The sequence below is a fragment of the Podarcis liolepis genome (assembly GCF_965112155.1).
Source record: "Podarcis liolepis genome assembly, chromosome: 11".
Taxonomy (NCBI): domain Eukaryota; kingdom Metazoa; phylum Chordata; class Lepidosauria; order Squamata; family Lacertidae; genus Podarcis; species Podarcis liolepis.
The window spans coordinates 49,309,236-49,331,449 of NC_139565.1; the positions used below are offsets into that span (position 1 = coordinate 49,309,236).

Sequence of the window (22,214 nt, forward strand, 5' to 3'; positions counted from 1 at the left end):
CAGCACTTCAGAGTGTGACAACAATAAGCTCCAAGGTAAACATAAAGGAAGATAATAAAAGCAGTTGGAACTATAGAAAAGTTTCTTTGGGCACTTTTCAAAATGGATTTTGAATAGATTTGTTTATAATATTACATTGATCATTTATTCAGTCATTCTGTGAGCTTGAACGTATTTCATTGTGATTTGCTATTGGTTATTTCTTTTTTAATTTTTCAAGCAGGTGGTCTAGGAGAGTCAGCAGTTACAGGAATTGTTGTGGGTGCCTTGCTAGGAGCAGGATTGTTGATGGCTTTCTACTTTTTCAGGTTGGTTCTGTTTTGGGGGGAAATATTGCCTACATTTTATAATTTGTATAAAGCAAATCAATCATTAGAGAAACAAGCCATGGTTTGTTGAATCATCTGTGGGGCTGATTGTGGTTAATTTATGTGCTTTATTTATTTTGAGGAGTGGACGGGTACTTAATATTGCTGTTTTTTTAATGTTGTGAACTTTATGAGCAGTTTTGTATTGCACTCTGTTTTATTATAGTTGCAATTGTATTATTATTCCGCTAGTGTAAGATACATTCAGTGTTTATTACTTGTAAACGAGGTCTATAAATATTTTTTGGCACTAACAACATGTAAAAATTAGGCAGAACAACAATTAAGTAGCAAATTAGATATGTTTGAGTATTTAGATTTTACTGAATTGTGAGTGGACTTTAATGGGGCAGTCCCAATTTCACTGAAGAACACAAATACAGAACACAAATTATATTTAACAGTGTGAGGTGGCAAGCAATCTATTCCATTGAACAATATGAAGCCATATGCTGCAATCTTGAAACAGTTCTTTAAAAAAAACTGTTTGAGAGAACTAACTACTAAATGGTTCCACTATTTGCAGCCCTAACTTCAAAGCATCTGTTGCACTTTATACTGGCTTCCTGCTCACTTAGTTTCAGATCTGTGGAAGAATATTCAATTTGTCTGAAATCTTTGAATATAACTTAACTTTGAGATCAGGCAAAAATGCTTCAAGGCACACCTCTTTAATCTTTTGGCAATGGTGTTCATTCATCTCATTTATCATTAGGAACACATTTGTACTTCACAGACATTCTTTTGTGAAGGGAGTTATATTCCTAATTATCCTAAACTGAAGGAGGTTTTCTTACCCTGTGCTACCCATTTCTTTTATGCAGAAAAAAATACAAAATAACTATCGAGAGGCGAAGTCAACTGGAAGAATACAACATCGGCAAGCACTGGCAATTACGAGAGGACTCTATAAGGTCTCACTTTTCTGCTGCATGAAGTAAGGAGAAACAAACTGTTTTTGTGTGTGTGTGGAGGAAATCTGTAGACAAATGGACACTACCAAAGACAGCAACAGAAAAGAAGAAGCTTATTAAGGACTCAGCATTTTAAAAGTAGAGTAACTCTGTCTTAATTTCTTTCAGAAACTCAGGAATGATTTACTAGCCACATATTCCACGTGGCCTTTTTATCTTGTGGAAAAGAAAATGACAAAAGAACAAGTGTGTGTCCCTCTCCCCCCCCCCCCCGCCATGATGGTTTTGACACTTGGTGTGTATCCAAGACAAGTCGCTGTGGTCAGCCATTTTGTTTCTTGGAAATGTGAAGGTTCATTCAGCGGACCTTCGTTAGCTGTACCTCATACCAGATTATAAAAGGAATGTGTTTTCAGAGACACAGGTGCTGCTTTTTAGTATTGTTCAGCATTGAATAGTGGAGATCAGAATCGAGCAAAGGAAGTGTGAGGTAGTACAAAACAATACAATTTATGGGAAAGGAGCAGAAGCATCTTTATAGAACAGAAGAAATCCCAAGGCAGTGGAAAGATAGTATTTGGTTCTAAGGACCTACTTACACAACGAATTAGTTTTGGATATCATTCCAATAGCATTCCCTGTGAAAGGATTCCTTTGCAAATATGTTGTGTATTGGGCTAAACAGGACAACTGCTTGTCTGTGTTCCTGGGGATGTTTGGGTTTAAGAGAATTTCCATTTACATGGCATTTTTGTTTCAAGAAAGCCCCCTCCTCTGTATCATTTTCATGACCTATATATGGATTCTGCAGTGTTCCTGTCATAGAGATCACTGTAGGATTATGCATTCACTGGTTACATGTCTCCTGCTTTTTAATCTGCTGGGTGTTTCTTGTGTAAAATAAACACAAACCATTTCCAGAAAAGAGGCAGGCCTGATCTGCACATAACGCAACACTAGGTAAAAGAACCCTGAGGTGGAAGAGTGGTCCTACAACTTCAGAATACAGATGAGTTGAGAGGAGGTGCCATTTCTGAATACTGTACTCCAAGTTATTAAAAAAAAAGCCACACACAAAAGAAGGAACTGAGTGTAGCACTAAGGCGATTGTTCCAAAAGGGCAAGCATTGTGGCTTGCCAGATTCAACAGTCCCCACTTTCCTCCCCCATGCACTGTTCTGGGGGTTCTCCCACCCCTGTGCCAGTTTCAGGGGATATGGGGCACGCAGGAGAAGAAGGAAAGGAAAGCCCTGTTGCACAAGCAGAAGCCCTTATGTAGGGCTTCTGTTGATGTGATTCATTAGTTGAATCCTTCCCAATAACTGAGCAAGAGGGGGCAACATGAAAAATTGAGAAAAGTCTAGGCTCCCTTTCACAGCCATGCTAGGTTTCTGCATAAATATTGTTTTTTACACAGGGAAGCATTCAGAAATATGATTTCCCTTACCTGCATTCTGAAGTAGGATAGTCCAATCTGTCAGCTCATTCCCATCTCATCCTGCTTTATGTGTAGACTAGGCCAATAACAGTAAATGAGATCCTTGCCTCAGACAAAGCACCTTTGGCTGATCTCTTTATGTACATAGAGATATGTACACACAAAAATACAAAACAGCTAGAAGTTCAGAAGTTCTGGCTCCTCTGGTTTTGTCTCCACCAGGTTGCCCTTCTGCTTCCTTAGCCTTTTGGTTCCCACTGCTAAAATGGGAAGAAATGGGCAAGGCAAGAATATTGATTTGTGTAGATGTATGGGCATAACAGCTGTGCAGATGAGAGAATCTTAGGAACTGAATAATACAGCTTTAAAAAATAATCAGGCCATTACTCAGCAGCATGTTCCATTAAAATCTGTGGTACTTACTTCTGAGAAAAATGAGTACAGAGTGAGGATGCAATATATCATCCCTGCTTCAAATTCTTCAGCTGGAAGCAAACACCCCATGGCCACCTTTGAGATCTGAGTGTAGCCCAAACTATGTAAATATTAAGTATTAGAGTGGTTTTGTACAGTAAAGGCAACTCCAAACTTTTTTGTTGTATAAAAAGTGACATCTGGCTAACATGTTATTTTTTAGGTATTCTTATCATATTTTTCTATTAAGAAAAAAATGTCTATTTGAGGTTGTTTTATTTCACCTTGGAAAGAGCACATTTGAAGAGCTATTTTTCTTTTCTTTTTTAAAAGTGTGAATAATAATGAGCACAGATCTTCTTATATGTAAATAAAAGTAGTATATTTGACTTTTGCATATTGGGCCAGTCCGCCCCTTCCCCTTCTTTCTTTCCCCAGTCATGGAATTCTCATTCAGTGGCAAGATTCCTTTGATAATATAGAACAGAGCTGTGGAAGCTGTGGTCTTCCAGATGTTGCTGAACCAAAGCTTCCACTATTCTTGACCGCTCACCTTGTTGGTTAGAACTGGTAAGAGTAGGACTCCAATAACATCTGGAAGGCCAGAGATTCCCCATCCCAATATAGGGGTTGAGAGACTTCATGCTAATAATCCCAGATTTCTCTAAAAGGAATAATATAACCATCTATTTTATTGGAAGGGTACATGAATACGGAGGTTTTAACAACAACAATCCCTCTTACCTACGTTGGTTTAAAAATACTATTAGATCAGTTTTTATCTTTCTAATGTCAGTCTTCAGAGATCTCTCTATATTGACTCATTTGTCAAGGAGCTCCGACATGGTTCCCAATAGAACCAGCTAGTGGTTACCAGAGAAGCAGCAAGAGTTCTGGACACTCCTGGTCATTCCCAGCAGCCCCACACCTGTAAGGTGCTACTTCCTGCTTCTACCACTGTTTCATGTCTCCTGCTGGCAAGGGTATCTGTGTGTCCTTGTCTGCCATCCAGCAGAAGTGGCTATTCTTTCCTCTTTATGGTGGACCACCTCACTGGCCCCTGAACATTGTAGATGATTCTGGTGCATGTTTTAGGGTATGCATTCAGCCTCATGCAGACACTGGTGACTCCTATTCGGTCTCACAGCTACCCTACATAAATAGTGGAGTGTGTAACTTAAGAGCTACAACACATCTAACCTTTTCCTGTAGCTGCACATTGCAGGGGAAGATGGAGGTCTAGCTGTATTTCAGGGAAGCTTGTCAATTTTTGCTTACCTTCTTACAGAGGATGCCCTAATAACTTCCAGGGACATGAGAGTTCCTTGGAACATAGTTTGAAAACCACTGTCAGTTTTTCCCCAGCAATCTTCTGCTCTTTTCCTAAGTCAGTGTATGCTATTCCCCCCCCCCCAATTCCTTGAGCATTCCAGCTGGTTCTCCAGTGCTAATACTATTCTTGGGTTTCAGACTTTTCAAGGGAATAATAAAATTAAAACACTACCAAAGCATTCTTCACTAAAATGAATCATACATGCATAAAGCATACACAATAAATAGGCCAATAGGTATGCTTAATTTCAATTGCTTTGTCCAGTTTAAAATCAAGCAGCACATAACTGCAGTGGATTGTTGCCAAAATCTACAAAGAGTACACAGAAGGATGTGCTGGAATTTAATTTAAAGACTGTAACTGTACAAGAATCTAAGTACTAACACTGAGCCAACTGAAAGAAAGACAGTAAAGAAGGTTGGATGCACATTTTATTGAACCAGCAGCTGTTGGTGGGTGTGTCATGTTTTCCAATGCAATACAGCCCTTTAGGATATTCAAACTTTCATGTTGGCCAACAAGTTGAACCAGTGAAAAGAATTGGCTTATCAATTTCCTCTTTTCTATTTTTGTGTTAGTAGAAAATTGGCATAAGCATCATCCAAAGAACCACATTACTCCTACATTAGTGAACTGACAGACATACTGTTTCCAAATAAGACTGTTTTGGAACATTATTGCCTCCAAAGACTAATTTTTGCTAGGCTAGAATGAAGGGGTTAAAGGAAGAATCTCTGAATTTAGCTCTAAAGAACAAGGCTACGGTAATTCTGAAGCAGCTTAGTTTTACACAAAGATTCATTGCATTTGATCTTGAAAACAAACTCAAAATGAGGTTTTCTGAAATGAACTGCTGTATAGATACCTTGTTTTATCAATACAAAACTGTTTCTTCCTAAACACTTTCTTTCTGGTGCACACAAACACTTATAGCATGTAAAGAATTTTTGAAAGGTGCTCCTTTAAACTTTTACACTGTAAAATTTACAGTAACTACTAATATTCACATAAGTCAAAGGCTAAAATATTCTGGTGACTTTTGATACTTTTGAGATTCATATACTAAGCTACAGTGCTTTTATTATGGGGATTTACTATGTGATGTAATAGATGGTTTATAGAGTAACAACAACACTTGCTTAGTGTTTCCAGAGCATACATCTCCTAAAAGATTATTGAGCAAGCAATGTAAATGTATCTAGTAGGGAATTTCTAAGGAGAAAATTAAAAAAATCTAAGCTGGAATACACAAAGACATAGAATCATTCCAAATCATGGAGAGTATCATTAACTCATATATTCTTATGTCTTACTACTTCCTTTAGTGAATACGTCATAAGACAGCAGATTTTAAAAGTTTATTTTATATCATTCAGAATAGGATGCAACTTGTATATGCTAGACTATTAGTTTTATTTTCTGAATTACTTGTTCTGCTGAACAATGAAGTTCTCAAATTACTTACAGAAACCAATGGATGGTATTATAGAAGAAGTTATTAGGGGCTACAGGGTGTTATAACATTTCCTTTCCATATCTGTGATAATGTTGTGCCAACAGTTTATAATGGTTTATAAGATAGTAAGCATGACCATAATAATTTTACTTTTAATTTTTAGTATTGTACACTGCTTTGTGTGTCATTTCTGGCATGACTGCAGTTCCTAAACAAATAAGAAAATGACATTTTTCCTTTGCTATTAAATGCTTAGGGAGATGGACACTGATAGCTGGAATTAGAATTTTGTTTCTGACTTCAACAGGAGGAGTGTCAGACTAAACATTCCAATTTCAGTGGCATTCCAAGAGCCATGGCTCGCAGTGGTCTCAGTTAAGAGAAGCCAAGTTCATAAGCTCACATGATTCACATTTGTACCTCTGGACTTTCTGCTTTGATTTCCATGGATCAAACCACTACATTCCTTTTGTCTACTTCTCCAAATATGAAAAGAGATTTGAAAAGCCAAACAGGAGCTACAGCCACCAAAGAAAACAAAGAAGAAAATCCAAGTGCATAATAGTGCACACTATTTTCTTTCACAGGTGTGTCACCAATGTGTGCAAAAGGTGTGTGCTCCAAGTCAGATGGGGTGTAGGATTTGGAGTAATTATGTTAGCAGAGTTCTCGTGAGCAACACGCAGAATCAAACTTTGGGGACCCAGAAAATTCACCACAAAAGGAGAAGGGTGTTTTTTACATGGTCAAACTTCCTCTCCTGCCCAGAGCGAATAGACTTCCAAGCTCCCGCTGCCCGTTTCTATTGCAACCCCTGCACATCCGCCAAAGTTATCCCCATCCCCAAAATGCAGTACCCCCTTTCACCTTAATCTTCGGAAATTGCATGGCCCCTTCAAAGAACAACACTTTCCATAGTCCATCACATGCTATACCATCAACCTTTTTACCTCTCTTGCTTGTTGCTGCTGCTATTCTCTGCCAGAAACAATGAGGGGTGCGAGGGATGTGTTTGAGGAATTGGGGTGACATTTTTCTGATCTCTTGGTTTGATTCAGGAAATTGTTATCGGGGTTTCCCTTTTCTTTCCAGGAAACCTTGGAAAATTCCAGAGCTAAACAGAGATAGTCTCAGAGAGCTTGTCAATCTCTAATTGGGAGCAGCTTGACATAATGTGCCTTCCTCATAAGTTGACAGGCATACAAATCCTTGCCATGTTTTAATCGTACTTGTGGGAGTGCTTTTGTGAATGAGAATTGCAGCCCTCAGAATGTATTTTAAAAGCCACTGCATTTGTTCATCATACCACCTTAACTGCAAGACCTAACGAAACACAAAAGAAAAGCATAATCTTATATGGCTACTATTCACACTGTGTATAGGTAGGCCATCACGGACCGTACTGAACAACTGCTCTTGGAATAGATCTCTGTTCAAAACAGCTGCTCAGAGGTTAAGTTTGAAGCATATCTACTAACAATACTGGCTTAAAATTTTTGTTTTGTAAAATCATTTGTGAGATATTAACAGACCTTACTGTCCATTTGAGCAGAAAACTAAGCTAAATTTTTGTCAGAGGATAGATTTGGTTTTCTTCTGCAAAGTATGTGCAAAACTAAAAAGACTCAGGATAGAGATTGTGGAGGTTTAACTTTGTCTCTGCCTCCCCTTTTATTGTGAGCAATGTTATGATTGTAGAAAAAATAAACTGGATAATCTAGAAGTGTAATATTGGTTTGGGTAAAAATGAATGGAAAGCTGCACAGTATATTGTACTGATGTAAGTAGAACTATTTGCATATGATGTGATTTTATTTATTGCATTTCTGTAGAGACAGAATTCATGACTGTGGATACACGTAACCTCTGTGTGATGTATTTTTATTTCTTTTACAAGTTTCTCATTCAAAATATTGGTGTCTATTGACTATTAAGTGTGTACATTTTCTTGTAAACGTTTCAAGTAGTACAGATTGTCATATTCCCACATTATAACAAAAGGCTTCCATTAAAGATATGAACCTATACATTCACCTAACAGCGTGTTCTCGTGATATGTTAAGATAATCCTTGCTATACAACATGCAATTGGTACAATAGGAAAACTTATTTTAAATGGCCGGGGGAGATCTTTCAGACAGCCACTTTTCTACCACCACCCAAGAAATCCACACCTATTCAAATATGCTGACTTTTATACAATGGTTGGATAACTTGCCCCCCAGATATTGCTGGAATCCAAGTCAGGGTGAAGGGTCACACTGGTTATCCCTGTTTTATACTACACTGGTTGGTATTAGTGGAATGGATTATTCATAATTATAAACATTTTATAACACGAAAAATGGGTAGATAAATCTTGGGTGTCCAGAGCACTGTCTAGTCATGTTGTGTTGGATGAGTTTCAGTTAGTAAGGCTTGGATCAGTCAGGGTGACCACTTGTGCTCTGGACATTTGTCCCTCTTGGCTGATAAAAAGCATCAGGGAAGGGACAACTAGCTGAGCCAGGGAGTTGATTAATGCCTCTTTACGTGAGGAGGTGGACATTGCCTGCCTGAAGGAGGCAGTGGTAAAACCACTCCTCAAGAAACCCTGGATTTGGAAAATCTAACTAGCTACCATTCAGTTGCTCACCTCCTTTTCCTGGGGAAGGTTCTAGAATGGGTAGTTGTCAGTCAGATCCAGGCGCTCTTGGAGGAAATAGATTAACTAGATCCCTTTCAATTGGGGTTTAGGCCCAGTTTTGGCACAGAAACTTCTTGGGTCGCCCTGTATGATGACCTCTGTTGAGAGAGAGAGATGGGGAAAATGTCCCCACTGTGGAAGGATGTGTGGATCCAGAATTGGCCTCTACAGTCACTTATAGACACACCATTAAGACCGTGTTAATGAAAGACAATCTTACTCGGCAATGAGTGATCGCCGAAGGAAGCAACAAGTATCTCCAGTAATGACTGTCTGTATCAGGGATTAACAGCTATCAGCCTTTGTGCAGTCAAGTATGGGGCAAGGCAAAGGCAGAGAAGAAGAAAGGCAAATGCAAGCTTGCAAGAGCAGATTGCTTTGTATAGACTGCTGGACAACCTTGATATAGAACTTCAGTGTCAGTGAATATTAATTGCCTAATCTAACCTGTCAGCTGAAGGAGGTTGGCTAGGGGAGATCGTATCCACACTAATCTTCTTAATTTATCTGTAGTCTTATGTTGTAATGGCCACTGTTACACAGATTTATGGGAGTGAAGAGGTCTATCAATGTCTAATATGAAGCAATATGTTTCTGAAAATTTGTCAATGAGGTGGGGGTGGGGGGAGCAACAAGAAGTATGGGCTACTGCTCTGCTTGCAGATTTCTCAAAAACATCTGGCTGGTCTGTTATTCATTCTGAAGATTGATATTCTGCATTCCAGTCAAATGATTCTGAAGGTAGCTTGGAAACATATAAAAAACCCCACTCTCACTGATGCACACATACAACCCAGCAGTCTTTTGGCTGAGGGATGGGACCAGAGCATACTTCCCTTAAGGGGCATGTGTCCAAATTTTGACAAATATGTGCCCTTTGGGGGTGGTGGCGATGCATTTTCCCTTTTCCAAGCCAACAGCCATCCTTGGCACAACCTTCCAGTGGCTCTTGCTCTCCTCTCTGATGGCAGACACCAGAGTATGCTTCCCTTCTAAACTCCAGAGGTTTAGACTCTAGCTGAACCTTTACTCTGATTTGACAGGAAGGATGCTTTGTACATTCCTTTAACCTAAGCTTGGAGATGCTGAAGATGTTAACTCCCTGCCTGATATCTCTCAGGTAGGTACTTGAATCCCAACACTAGCGGTCAGCCTCTCAGCTGCTTCTGTTTGCCCCCCAGCAGCTCAACTGCTTCCTTAGAACTTGTGCAGGAATTTATTTATACTGTATACTAGCTTTTGATGGCAAAGATGAGAACAAATTCCTAGCTTTCAGGGTCATGCAGAAAACCTTAAAACTAAGTCTTCTGAACTATATATCTATTGTATGGAAGTTAACAATGAAGATTGATTCTACGTACTCCAATGGTAGCCAAAAGACTGATATTGATAACTGGAAGAATAAAGATATAATCCCCTTTAATAAATGGATCACTAATATGATAACACTCACAACTTATGAATGGACTGCTTACAGACGTAGACTTGGCTTGGAAAAATATGACAATATTTGGAATGAGTTCATACAAAAGGTAAAGGTAAAGGGGCCCCTGACGATTAACTCACTCAACTCGCTTTACTGGCCAAGGGAGCCGGAATACAGCTTCTGGGTCATGTGGCCAGCATGACTAAGCTGCTACTGGCGAACCAGAGCAGTGCATGGAAACGCCGTTTACCTTCCTGCACTTTGACGTGCTTTCGAACTGTTAGGTGGGCAGGGGCTGAGACCGAACAATGGGAGCTCATCCCTTCGCAGGGATTCGAACCACCAACCTTCTGATCAGCAAGCCCTAGGCTCTGTGGTTTAACCCACAGTGCCACCCGCGTCCCATACGAAAGGTAGTAGGCTATTAATATTTACATATGTATTAGGATAATAATATATATGAGTTAGGATTTTTTTGTATATATTCATATATATTTTTCTACAAATTTTTGTGCCTTTTTGTTTTTCTTCTCTTCTTCTCTTTTTATCACTTTATTTATTTAAGTTGAAATCTTTTCAATAACATATTATTACCAAAAAAAAAACTAAGATTGCAAAAATTTAGTAAATTAATTGATCATATTGAAACATTTTAAAATGCTTTATTGGTTAATCTCTTCATTCCTGCAGAGTGCAGACAGAAAAAACCCTCTTCCAGAAAACAGGGCAGCAAGCCAAATATAAATCAAACTGATGATCCTTAGGCAGAGGTGGATTCTTTCAACAGTCAGTAAATAGCCCACTGTGTTAAAAATGCCAATTCACTTTGGAAACGTATTTTAGATTCAAGCTATGGTGCAGCGACTCAGAAATTTCTTCCCAGAAAGCCTGCCATTCCTTAAATGTTTATAGGTAGGTAGGTATGTCACCACGCAAGAATAAATATCTTAAAGGCTTCATTAATAATCCTCTCTGCAGTCAGAGACTGAGAACTGAAAGACATTTAGAAGCATGGGCACCTCCAGGGCAGGGCTGAGACAGATAGAAACACTGAAATACTTTGCCTCTATCAGAGAATTACTTTTTTTAAAATTCCTCATTATTGTGCCCCAGTGCTGTCAAGAAAGCAAAACCTTTCCAACAAACGAAAACAGCAAAATGTGTGTGTGTGTGTGTGTGAGAGAGAGAGAGAGAGAGAGAGAGAGAGAGAGAGTGCTGCTTGTGTTCAGTATGCAAAAAACACCATTAGAGTATTCACCATTTGAGCCTCTAGTTTTACTTTCAATAGTTAGAGCTAGAGGTCTGAGAAGAATCTAGCTGCCCTGCCCATCCAGGGGGTTGGACTCGATGGCCCTTGTGGTCTCTTCCAACTCTATGATTCTATGATATGGCTAGAAAAAATAAAAGGGAGTCTAGACTATGTCCATCTTAGAAAAGGCTTTAGCAGAATTGGCATCAACAATAGAATCCTATGATCCCAGAGGGAAGAAGACAGCTGTATACATACAAACACTCACATTGTTGTCAGTTTTTCTTTTTATTATTCATTGAATTGTAATTCCTACACTAATTTTAAAAACAAACTGCAAGCTGTGTTGCTAAAAGAAGGTTTCAGAATGTCAATAGCACTTACTCATTTACTGTACAATCACCTCTAGTTGGCTCCTCTACAGGGTAGCCCAAACATTTGGTTGCATCACACATATGGGGAAGAGTTATTTATGCAGGGATTTATTATTCTGATTATCTTCTCCAATGGTCCAAGCTGCATTTCTGCAGCCCGATCCATCAGGACATTGATCCTAAAGACATACAGAGAAAGGGTGGGAGGAGACGTGCTTCTTGCTGAATACCTTTCGTCACAGAAGCAAGCTTTATAGCCCAGCATCACTCACTATGGAAAAGAAACAAATTGACTAACAGTAAAGTGCTAACTAAAGTCCACAGGCTTGCTAACTACTCCATTCTGCTCATAGAGCAATCAGAAAATGATGGGGTAGGGGTAATATCTCTTTTAAAATTCCTCCAAAAATCCACAAGTAAGAAAAAGAAATAAAACCTTTGGTCAAACACAACAATATACAGCCCAACCAATCCCTATGATGAAAAATGCTATCCTTAGTTGATAGATGTTAGCGATAATATTGCTTAATGAATTACTGGAAGGCGGTAAAGTAAAAACAGCAACAGTAGACTCAGATCTCAAATTATCTAAATAGAAATGATGAATAACAAACAGAGGAAAGAAAAAAATACCTTTGGGGTTTCTTCTATTTAGTTAAAGCAGAGAAAGGATTTAAGCTATTGAGAAGAGAGGAGTTGAAACAGGAAAATCTCATCCTTCAGGAGGTTTAATTAAATTTCAGTTAGTTACCTAGCAGTTGTACTTTGGACTAACAGGGACCCATTGAAGAGAGCACTGTCTTGCTTGTGGTGGCGGTGGCTCTAAGTCAGTTTCCAGGAAAAATTAAAAGTGCTGAAGCTCTTCTTTAAAACCTTAAATGACATTGGACCAGAGTATCAAATATCATGCTCATCTTCAATAGGGCTGTTGCAGTAGGGTTCTTCAAAACAAGCATCCTTGTTTGATTATTTATGAGTAGGTCTAGGTTGAACAGGGCCCTGCTCGCAGCATGCTGTGAAGACAGCAAGTACTACCCATTGAACTACACCTCAACTGTTTAGCTGCCTTCTCTGCCACTGCTTCCCCGAACCACCCAAAACACCCAAGCTTAACTGGAGCAAGAAGCCAAGGTAGCAGTGGCAGGTGATTCAGCTCCACTACAGTGACCACTTCTAGCCTCAGAAGGCCTTGTCCTCTGCAGAAAATGATGCAAACCATGTTCCTACCAGGAATGCTGGAAGCTGTGTCCCCAGCCTGTTTCTTGTTGAAAAGCGTAATCTGCCAAAGAATTGGAACACTCACCACTACCTTTGCTGCTGTCCCCTCTCCCCTTCTCCTGGTAAGTTTGGTGGGTCCTGGGGTGCAAGGGAAATGGAAGGCAGCTGTGGGCACTTGAAGCACACAGAAAACATCTATCATTTCCACAGTTGCATGTGCAAAGGACTGAATATAAGCATGTTTGTGCCACCCTGATCTACAGACACCAACCCATCAAGTCCCTCCCTAAACAGCTCAATAGTGGCAGCCCATATACATCTCTCTGTTTTATGAGTATGACTGCTGTCCTGAGATGTTTGGTTTCTTTAGAAAAAAAACCTAAAGGGCTGCTTGTAAATATTTTTAATTAATTAATTAATAAAACATTTGGACATGTACAAAAATGCTGTTAACACTGGAGTTTAAAAACCAGATACATGGGGGAAGGGTTGATATCAGAGGCTTCTTTGTTGCGGAAAGATGTCAGTTCAACTGCTCTTTACACTGTACAGATCTGTGTACCCAAGGCAGGTTTATAGTGAAAAATCCATCCCTCTGGGGACTTAGAGCAACTTGTAAATCTATGCAAAAAAAATTCAGTAAGGCACCATGTCCTTCATTTACTTTCTTTCATTTGTAGGATTCTTTCTAATACAGTCTATAAATGACTTTTTGCTAAATAGAAATATCCTTTTCATACTTTGCGTCATTATGATCTTGAAGTTTTCATACCCAAGGATTTCAGCTTAACTCCCTTGTTAGATTAGAAAAGGTCTCTAGGCATCTGTGTGAAATTCATGAATTCATGAAAATTGCACCAAAAGAAAACAGCACACATTTCTTCAGGCTGGTCTAACCTTGCCCTTTTGTTTTGATTTAGACATCAATATTCATTTGTGGGGGGATAGATTTATAGCCCAACAGAATGGCCATATAGAAATTGCAGTTGATTTGTATCTCATGGCAGCATTTGGAACCTAATTTATCCTGGTAATATTTTCATATAAGGAGATGAAATAAAAATAATGTGCTGCATAAGCCCCCAATACCACAAACCTCTATGTGGCAAGGCTACCTTATCAATATGTGACTCTTCTAAAAAGTCCCTTCACATAAATGATGTGTGCAAAAGTGTACTGAACCTTCCGTTTATATTATTCTAACTGCAATAATGTGCTTCACCTAGTTCTTTATTTCTTGATCGTCTGTCTTGTTTGTATGCTGTTTTTTTTTGAAAGGAATAGAGCTGAGTAACAAAAGTTGTATTAAAAAATTGAAACAGAAGGTGCCTGCTCAATTGCTATTGGCAAAGCATTCCACAATACTGGGCTGATGACATGAAAGGCTTTGTTTCTTGTCGTTATCGACTTGTCAGCATGGGGAACAACCAACAACACAATATTATTGTGCATAATGGATAGCAAGATCACACAGCTTTATTTGTATCTGTATCTTGAATTTTGTTTGAACTGAACTTTCTAACATCTGAGTTCATCTGGCATCAGGGGTGGGAAAAGTGGGTATGGTTTGGCTAAAACAACTTGGTAGGCCAAACTCAGAGGCCTCCAGACTGCCAGTTCTCCATTACTAGAGCAAACAGTAGATTGCTTTAATCATAAATATACATGCAAAAGGTCAAGCTGGAAACTTTTCCTCACCATTGATAAAGCTTCACCCATTTAATTTCTGCATATCAAGCTGCTGTTAAAAGATAAGTAGGCAAAAATGGGAGATGAGTGATGGCTACACCTACCACGGGCTCCATCAGCTGACCCCAACTCTCTTCCTCAAAAGGCCCAACAGTCTCCAGCTACCACTGAGCAAATTTTACCTTACGAATGTAAAGGGTACACATGGCAAAATACAATGCTGAGCAACTTTTATGCCACACAGAAGGCAAAGGATATTCAGGCCAAAGCCTTGCAAGCGACCATGTTCCAATTCAAACAAAATGTTTCAAGCACACACAAGTCTCATGTAAGCTAAAAAAGAAAAGAAAAAAAGACTTTAGGAATGTTTTTAAAGCATGCAGCTAAACCAATCACAGAGACTTAAACCTTAGACCCATATAATTCTATTGCAGTAAAAAATGACTCGATTCCAAGTAAACATGTAAAGGAATGTTGAACGGCATGAAGGCTAGGAGAGATATGAACTCTCTAAAAATTAAACCACAAAGGCCAAACAAGCAAAGCAGTGATGTAGTGCTACTGCTGAGAACTCAGTCTGTTTCCGTCTTTAGGTTTTCTGCAGCTGTCCTGGATACAGATTTCTTTTGTTGCCAGTGGGAATTTCTTGTTGAACAATACGTTTTGACAAGCAGTGTTTAGGGACTCTGCTTTGGTTAATTTGTCTGCCCCCTCAAAAAAACCAGCAGCTTCATTTTACCAACCAACTAATCAACGTGATGAGAACCTGAACTATTTGAAAATGAGCCTACCACTAATGTAATGGTTCTAGGGGTTGCTTGTGTGTAAATCAACGCCACCCTTGGCTGGTTGCCTGAATGAACCCTTTCTGTTTGGACAGCCACGCGCCCGTGACTGTCTCAATCGCTGGCAGAATCCGTTAGTGGGCGTTTCTTGAACTTCTTCCAGCAAAGAAGCTCTTTGACGCCTAGTCTACGCCTAGCTTCCCTGCGCGGAAGGCTTCTGCGCAGGGAGGGTGTGGGCATCGGGGGACCCGTGCTCTCCCCACTGGTTCCCGGCGAGGAGTCTTGGAGCCACCTCGCCGATTCCCCCATCTGCCCCCCTTCTCCACTGGTGTTACGCTGATTTCCTTCCCCAGAAGATGTGCTGCTTCTCTCCCTCCCGGGACACTCTCCGGAATCCCTCTGGAGCCCTTCCTCTCCCTCTGGCTCCGATGGCAGTTCCCTGACAACTAACTATATATTCACTGATTTTTCTGTGACAAAAAAGGAGACATGGACACATTCCTAATCATTGCACATTGTTGTTAAATGGGGGGTGTGGTTCCTTAAGGTGTTACAGAAGAGATCAGATTCCGATTACCATCTTTTCCAGATAAACTGGATCAGGTAATAATGCCAAAAATAATGTGACTGACAAAGAAATAACAGCCAATAACTACAAGCGAATATAATCTATTCTACAGCGCACTCCTATATGTATATTCAGAAGTAATCCACCTGGAATTCAATAAGATTATTCCAAAGTAAACGTGCGCAGGATTGCATCCCAAACCATTATAATATAATTAGTTGCAATTCAATTCTAGCTGCATTGTTATACCTAACTAGTAATTCTGGATGTGGACACTTTATGACAGTGTGAAATGCATCCATTAAGTTCATTGGTAAACAAATTAGCATTGCCATGCATATCCACATCAGCTGCATAAGATTCTCTTCATTGGATTGGGATGATATACTAAAATGCAGTAACTGCTGACATTATGTTGAAAATTCACTCACAGATCACACCTTTTAAAAAATTGTACATGTAATATAAATATAGGGTAAATTATACAAAATGGCTTAAATTGAGCAATGTAATAGCCCAGGCCACAACTGGGTTAAGCTGAATGTCTGGAATTTAAACCAATCCAATCCAATGGACTTTCCCTACTGCACTGGCACAACTGAAAGGAGGTTCTTCTTCACTCCCATTAAGTTCAATGGAAGCTTTCACAAAAGATACAGCTGAGTAGGAAATCAGCAGAAATTCAAGTAACTGATTTGTATGAGCTATGGATTTGGCTGAGCAGCTTTTATGTAATAATTTTTCGGGTTTAAAATTATATATTACAGGGCTTAAGCAGATTTGCCAGTGTGATGCAGGGCTGTCATAAATCAGTGCAAGAGCAGATGTATGACAAATTTGCATGGTGTACAGATTCTGTCACCTCAGACAAATAATGAATTACTGTGCAGCATCCAGACAGTGTCTTGCTCTACAAATAAGCCCCTCCACCTCCGAGAGTTTGGCAACCAATACCATTTGTATTTCATGCAAGTGTCAGATGTTATTTGAATCAAAATATTTAAAATGGACTTGTCCATGCAGCTGTCCACAGTACCGCTACAGACTTCAGTGCTTTAGAATGGATATTCACAGATGTGACTTCTGGTGTCAAGGGCTGGAAAACTGGTGTCAGTGTGTACATATACATATTACACCCCCACATTAATCCAGCTACCATTAGAAAAGGGTTCGCCTGAGGTGCACAAAATACATCAACACAGGCCAAAGTTAAAGGTGGATTATCTCATAGCTTTATGGCTTGTAGCAAGAATAAATGCACCGGTGGAAGAAATAACTGACTGCCGGCAATTTAAAAGGAATGAAATGAACCATGCAAAAAATGTACACAAAATACTGCATTGCTAATTTGAGCATGAAATTGCCATGATTGGCTTCTCAAATTAGAGCTGCCAGTGTGAGACCTTCAGAGGATCTGGTTGCCAAATACTTTGTAATTTGCAATTTACAGCAGGCTTAAAGGAGATCTGAATATCAAGCATGAATATGTTTTTATGAAAGAGCAGGGAGAGATAAAAAAAATAATAAAAGCCAAATACGCACTCACACTTTTATCCATGTTCAGTTTATATATTATACCTTTGTTAAAGCAGCTGCACTGGCTGCCTCTGTGCTACCAGATCAGGTTCAATGTGGTGTTTTCTTTATACGGCTTTGATATTTTATACTGTGAGCTATTTATAAATCTTTTTAAATAAAAATAAAAATACATTGTATTGAGATGTTTGTATAGAAGGTGATTAATAAATTAATAACAATGCTAATGATATTCAGTGCTAATAATATTCTCCCAAAGTTTTCCTTTCCTTCTTTTCTCCAGTCTTCCTAATGCTGCAATAGGAAGACTACTCAAGGAAAGCAGACAAAAGTTTGGGATAAGGAAGGAAGCAGGGATGATGTCAGTGAAGTTAGATAGGGAGGAAAGGCTAAAGCAGAAGGGAGTGCAGAGATTGGGGACATGGGTTTTCTCAGTAAAAATGAACTCTGGTGCTCTGGTAACCTCTAGGCTAATGTAACCTTTAAGGTTAGATTACTGCAACAGAGGGCTGTCTCTGAAGATGGTTCGGAAACTTCAGCTGGAGAAGAATTCAGCACCCAGGTTGGTCACCATGGCAAGATGGTTTGAGGATCTTACACTGATCCTGGCCCAATTAGTTTCCAAGCCCAATTAAGTGCTTGTTTTCACCTATAATGCCTTAAAAGGCTCAGGACTGCAATACCTCAAGCACTGCCTCTTCCTACATGAACCTACTCAGACCCTGTGATCATCATCGGAAATCAATCTTCATGTACCTCCTCCGCAAGAGGTCCAGAGAGTAGCAAAACAGGAACGGGACTTTACTGCAGTGGCTCCCCATTTTTAGAATGTTGTCCCTGGCGTGGCTCACATGGTGCCTTCATTATTACACCTTCAGTTGTCAGGCAAAAATGTTCCTTGGCTGATTAACATCCCATATCCTTTTAAATGCGATTGTGGGAGGGGGAATTATTGTTTCATTTTTGTTCTTGCTTTTATTGTGTATTTTGTGTTTTTATCTTGTCTTTTTATGGTGTGAACCACTCTGAGATTTTCAGATGAAGGATGGTATACAAATTTAATAAATAACAATAATGCCTTTTTGTTCACATATTATCAAATCCTTTTGTGATTCCTTCCACCTTTGAAATGAAAACACTGCAGATGATACAATATGACCTTCCCTTCCTCAACTAATTTCGAAATCAGGAAATCGGGATATATTTTCATCATATCTGAATGAACATAGTCTGCTCCAACAATGTCTGGGATTTAGGTATGCAGCTTCCTAAACCAGAGGGTATTATTTCCATGCACATTCCCATCTCTGCAGTTCTGTTGTTTTAGAAAGTCACTCATGCTCACTGGATGTCAGAGAGGTCAGGTAGGAATGGTTTAGCAGCAGAGTGAGAAGAGGGGCAGACACTGAAGAAGCCAGCTGGCTGGGTGCTCTATAGGACAGGAGGGTGGAGGGGATGTACACACACAATAATAAAATTGAAAAAACATGGGTCATAGATCTGCTATAATGCACTGAATTTCATCTGCCTCATTTTTTCCTTTATGACAATATATCAGTTTTGTTAAATAAAGAGATTTCAAGAAACAAAGATACTGAAAGTGTATGGCATGCTTTTAAAAACCCAATTATGTATATTTCTTTGATTAAAATAATTATTGCTCTAGGAAGAAAGAAATCCTTATAGACAAAACAGATTGCAAACACAGCTAAAGCTAATTATTGGAAGTAAAACTGGATGTGTCTATGGCACAATGCCATATTTCTTTTGATTAGGAAGCTGAAATCTGGGTTACATTCTGAAAACAGGAAGGCATGGCAGAAACTCTCAATTAAATAGTTCCCATATAAACACAGGAATTCCACTGCCATCAATCTCAGGAGTGTCAGGCAGGGCAAACTGGCTGAGTAACAAGATTTGCTTTGCTATAAGCAAAAAATAAAAGCACCCCACTCCCAAATTCATACATGGTTTTGGACTGCCTTTTCATGCTACTACCTTCTGCCTTCTCTTCACAGCAAAGATTATCACCCACCTTTAAAGCTACACCAGTGCCAGTTTCAAATGAACTATGATATAGTAACAGCACATCACAAGGATATGGATTACCATCACGCTAAAGGAGACACTATTCACAAAATTAGCAATTGCACGAATGACTGTTTAAAAGAGTAAACAGCAGTAAAAGGAGAAGGCAGATCAGGATCCTTTAACCCACTCTCTTCTTGCAGTCCTGATCTAGATTGGAGTCCTACACCTATCTGCAATGGAAGGAAAGCTCCATTGGTGTGGATGTGAGTTTTCTTTCCAGTGCAAATAGCAGGCATAGAGCTATCTGGTGCTGAGGCAAAGACAATTCACTTTGCCTTGGGCTGCATGTGGGAAAGCTATTCCAGCTTTTTCTTCCTGCTTCATCCCTCCCTCCCCACATTGCTGCTATATTTACTTATATAAAGGAAGTTAATTTCTGGAATATATTTACTTGGGATGCTCATATATTTAGTTTTAGCACTCAAGTCAATTAATTTTCATGTCTAGCTGAACTCAAATCCTGATGCCAGGATTGGTTCATTAACCACATGGGGCATCACGTAGGGATGGACAAATCTGTCAATATCTGTTTCTCATTTTTCCAGTTTCAAATTCAGTTCTTCACATTCCTATAGTAGTTTTCAGGCTTTTAAAATCAAAAAGCCTTGTGAAAATTCATCAGTATTTTAGTGCAAATTTATTTCAATGTACACATTTTTGTGTGGTTTGGGCTAATACAAACACTTTTACAAGCAATTTTCCTAACAGAATACCCTTTGTATCCTGTTTTCAATAATATATTAATTTTTATGCACATTTTCCATTAACACACACATTTCTGTACACATTTTTAGTTGGAGAACTGCATCACAAATTTTGGAGAAGTGTGAATTTCAGTAGATAGGAGAACTTGTTTCAGAACTGTGGTATGAAAATTTCAATATTGAACTAAATAGATTATATTGGCAATGCTAGGAATGTCCTCAGTTGTTAGCACAACAGTTAAACAGAGGAACTGCCCAAGTTCCTTTATAAACAGTGTTGGAAAAGGAATACACATGATTGATTGGTTCTAATGGTTTCCTCTGCCTCATCTTTGATGTCATGAAACTTTTAAGAACCATCCTTTCCTTTGACAGAGTAAACAAACACAATATTCCCATCAACGTAATTTGCGTCAGTGAATCCTGTTGGCATTTCCACACTTCTCTTTTGTAATGTGAAATTTTTTTTAAGGTATCAAAATGATCTTTGAGATAGTGAGCTGGCACATCTTCAGCATCAAAATTTGGACGGGGTCACTCTATGAAAGGAGAACAGCATTACCAGCCTGCCTGCGTCCAGGTCATAAGAAATAGCCTTCTCAGAAACGCACCTGTTTCTGTATAGAAGTGGATCCTACCATTTCATTATGTTTTACCATTGCAAGAAAATAAATATAAAACAACTACTTCAGTAAACAAAAATATTGTTATGCTAGTTGCCACTGCTGAGCATAAGATATTTCAGAGGTCTACATAGTTCCCCAATATTTGTTTGTTTGTTGCTGCCAGTGGGAAAACAAATGTGTTTGGTGTTTCCTTCAATTAGTGCTTGGAGCACAACACATCATCTTATGAAACAAGAGCACAGAACCAGTTCCACCCCCCCCCCTTTTGCACCAAATTGTCACATTAAAAAATGGTGTTATTATTTCTCCTAGCAAATGGATGAACTAAATGACACTTGTAGCTCACTTGGTTACTAAAGACCTTATACCCTTTGGGAGAGGACATATGCCACCCCCGTGATCTGGGGTCATGACCATGGCAATGATCTCAACCTTCCTTCATGTATAAGGTCATGGGAAACTGTTGTAAATCATATTCCTCATCTTTCAGCTGGGACACAAAACACTGTTATTTCTTTGTTAATCAATATATGCCTTTCAGTGACCAAAGCTGGGGTGCAGGGATACTCTAACTATCCTTGTTTTCCTAACTTGTCTCTCTCTCTCTATAATACAGATTCTATACAGTTGATATTTTTCCCTTTGGTGTTTTTACTATTTAAAGGTGGTGAGCTTCTGTCGCTTTGTCCCAGCTTCTGCCAACCTAGCAGTTCGAAAGTATACTAGTGAAAGTTCATAAATAGGTACCACTGTGATGGAAAGCTAAACAGCGTTTCCATGCACTTTGACATTCGTCACAGTGTCCCATTGCGCCAGAAGCGGTTTAGAAGTGGCTAGTGTTTTTATACTGGGAGTAGATCTCAGTTTCTTGGGAGTTGGATATGCCTGCTCTAGAGTAATCTCAGTAATGTCTCATTGATTACACAAAACCAATATGCAAAGGTGAACTAATCTAAGGCATGCAACTTTCAAAAGCCACTGTTTCAAAAGCCACGAGTATCTTATTCAAACATGAGAAAAGTACCAAACTTAGGCTGCATATACATTATACCTTCAAAGCACATTCTTCCCCTCAAAGAATTCTGCACACTGTAGTTTACCCCTTGCAGAGTTATAATTCTCATTAACCCCCTAACTAGGTAAAGGTAAAGGGACCCCTGACCATTAGGTCCAGTCATGACAGACTCTGGGGTTGCGGTGCTCATCTCGCTTTATTGGCCGAGGGAGCCGGCGTACAGCTTCCAGGTCATGTGGCCACATGACTAAGCCGCTTCTGGCGAACCAGAGCAGCGCACGGAAACGCCATTTACCTCCCCGCTGGAGCAGTACCTATTTATCT

At 39.3% G+C, this 22,214-nt stretch overlaps 2 protein-coding genes across 8 annotated transcripts in view; one reads left to right on the plus strand and one right to left on the minus strand.

The window, feature by feature from the left end:
* The window catches only part of NPR3 (natriuretic peptide receptor 3), a 52,522-nt gene extending 44,566 nt beyond the window's left edge, over positions 1-7,956 (plus strand). The window contains exons 7-8 of one of the 2 annotated variants that reach the window (XM_083466091.1): positions 224-308; positions 1,193-7,956. In XM_083466091.1, coding sequence (XP_083322217.1) covers positions 224-308; positions 1,193-1,304 — 197 coding nt within the window. In that variant the 3' untranslated portion in view covers positions 1,305-7,956. Of the gene's footprint in view, positions 1-220; positions 309-1,192 lie in introns of both variants that reach the window. The other variant, XM_083466090.1, reaches the window with a different exon arrangement.
* The window catches only part of TARS1 (threonyl-tRNA synthetase 1), a 214,267-nt gene that overhangs the window by 91,781 nt on the left and 100,272 nt on the right, over positions 1-22,214 (minus strand). The window lies entirely within an intron of this gene.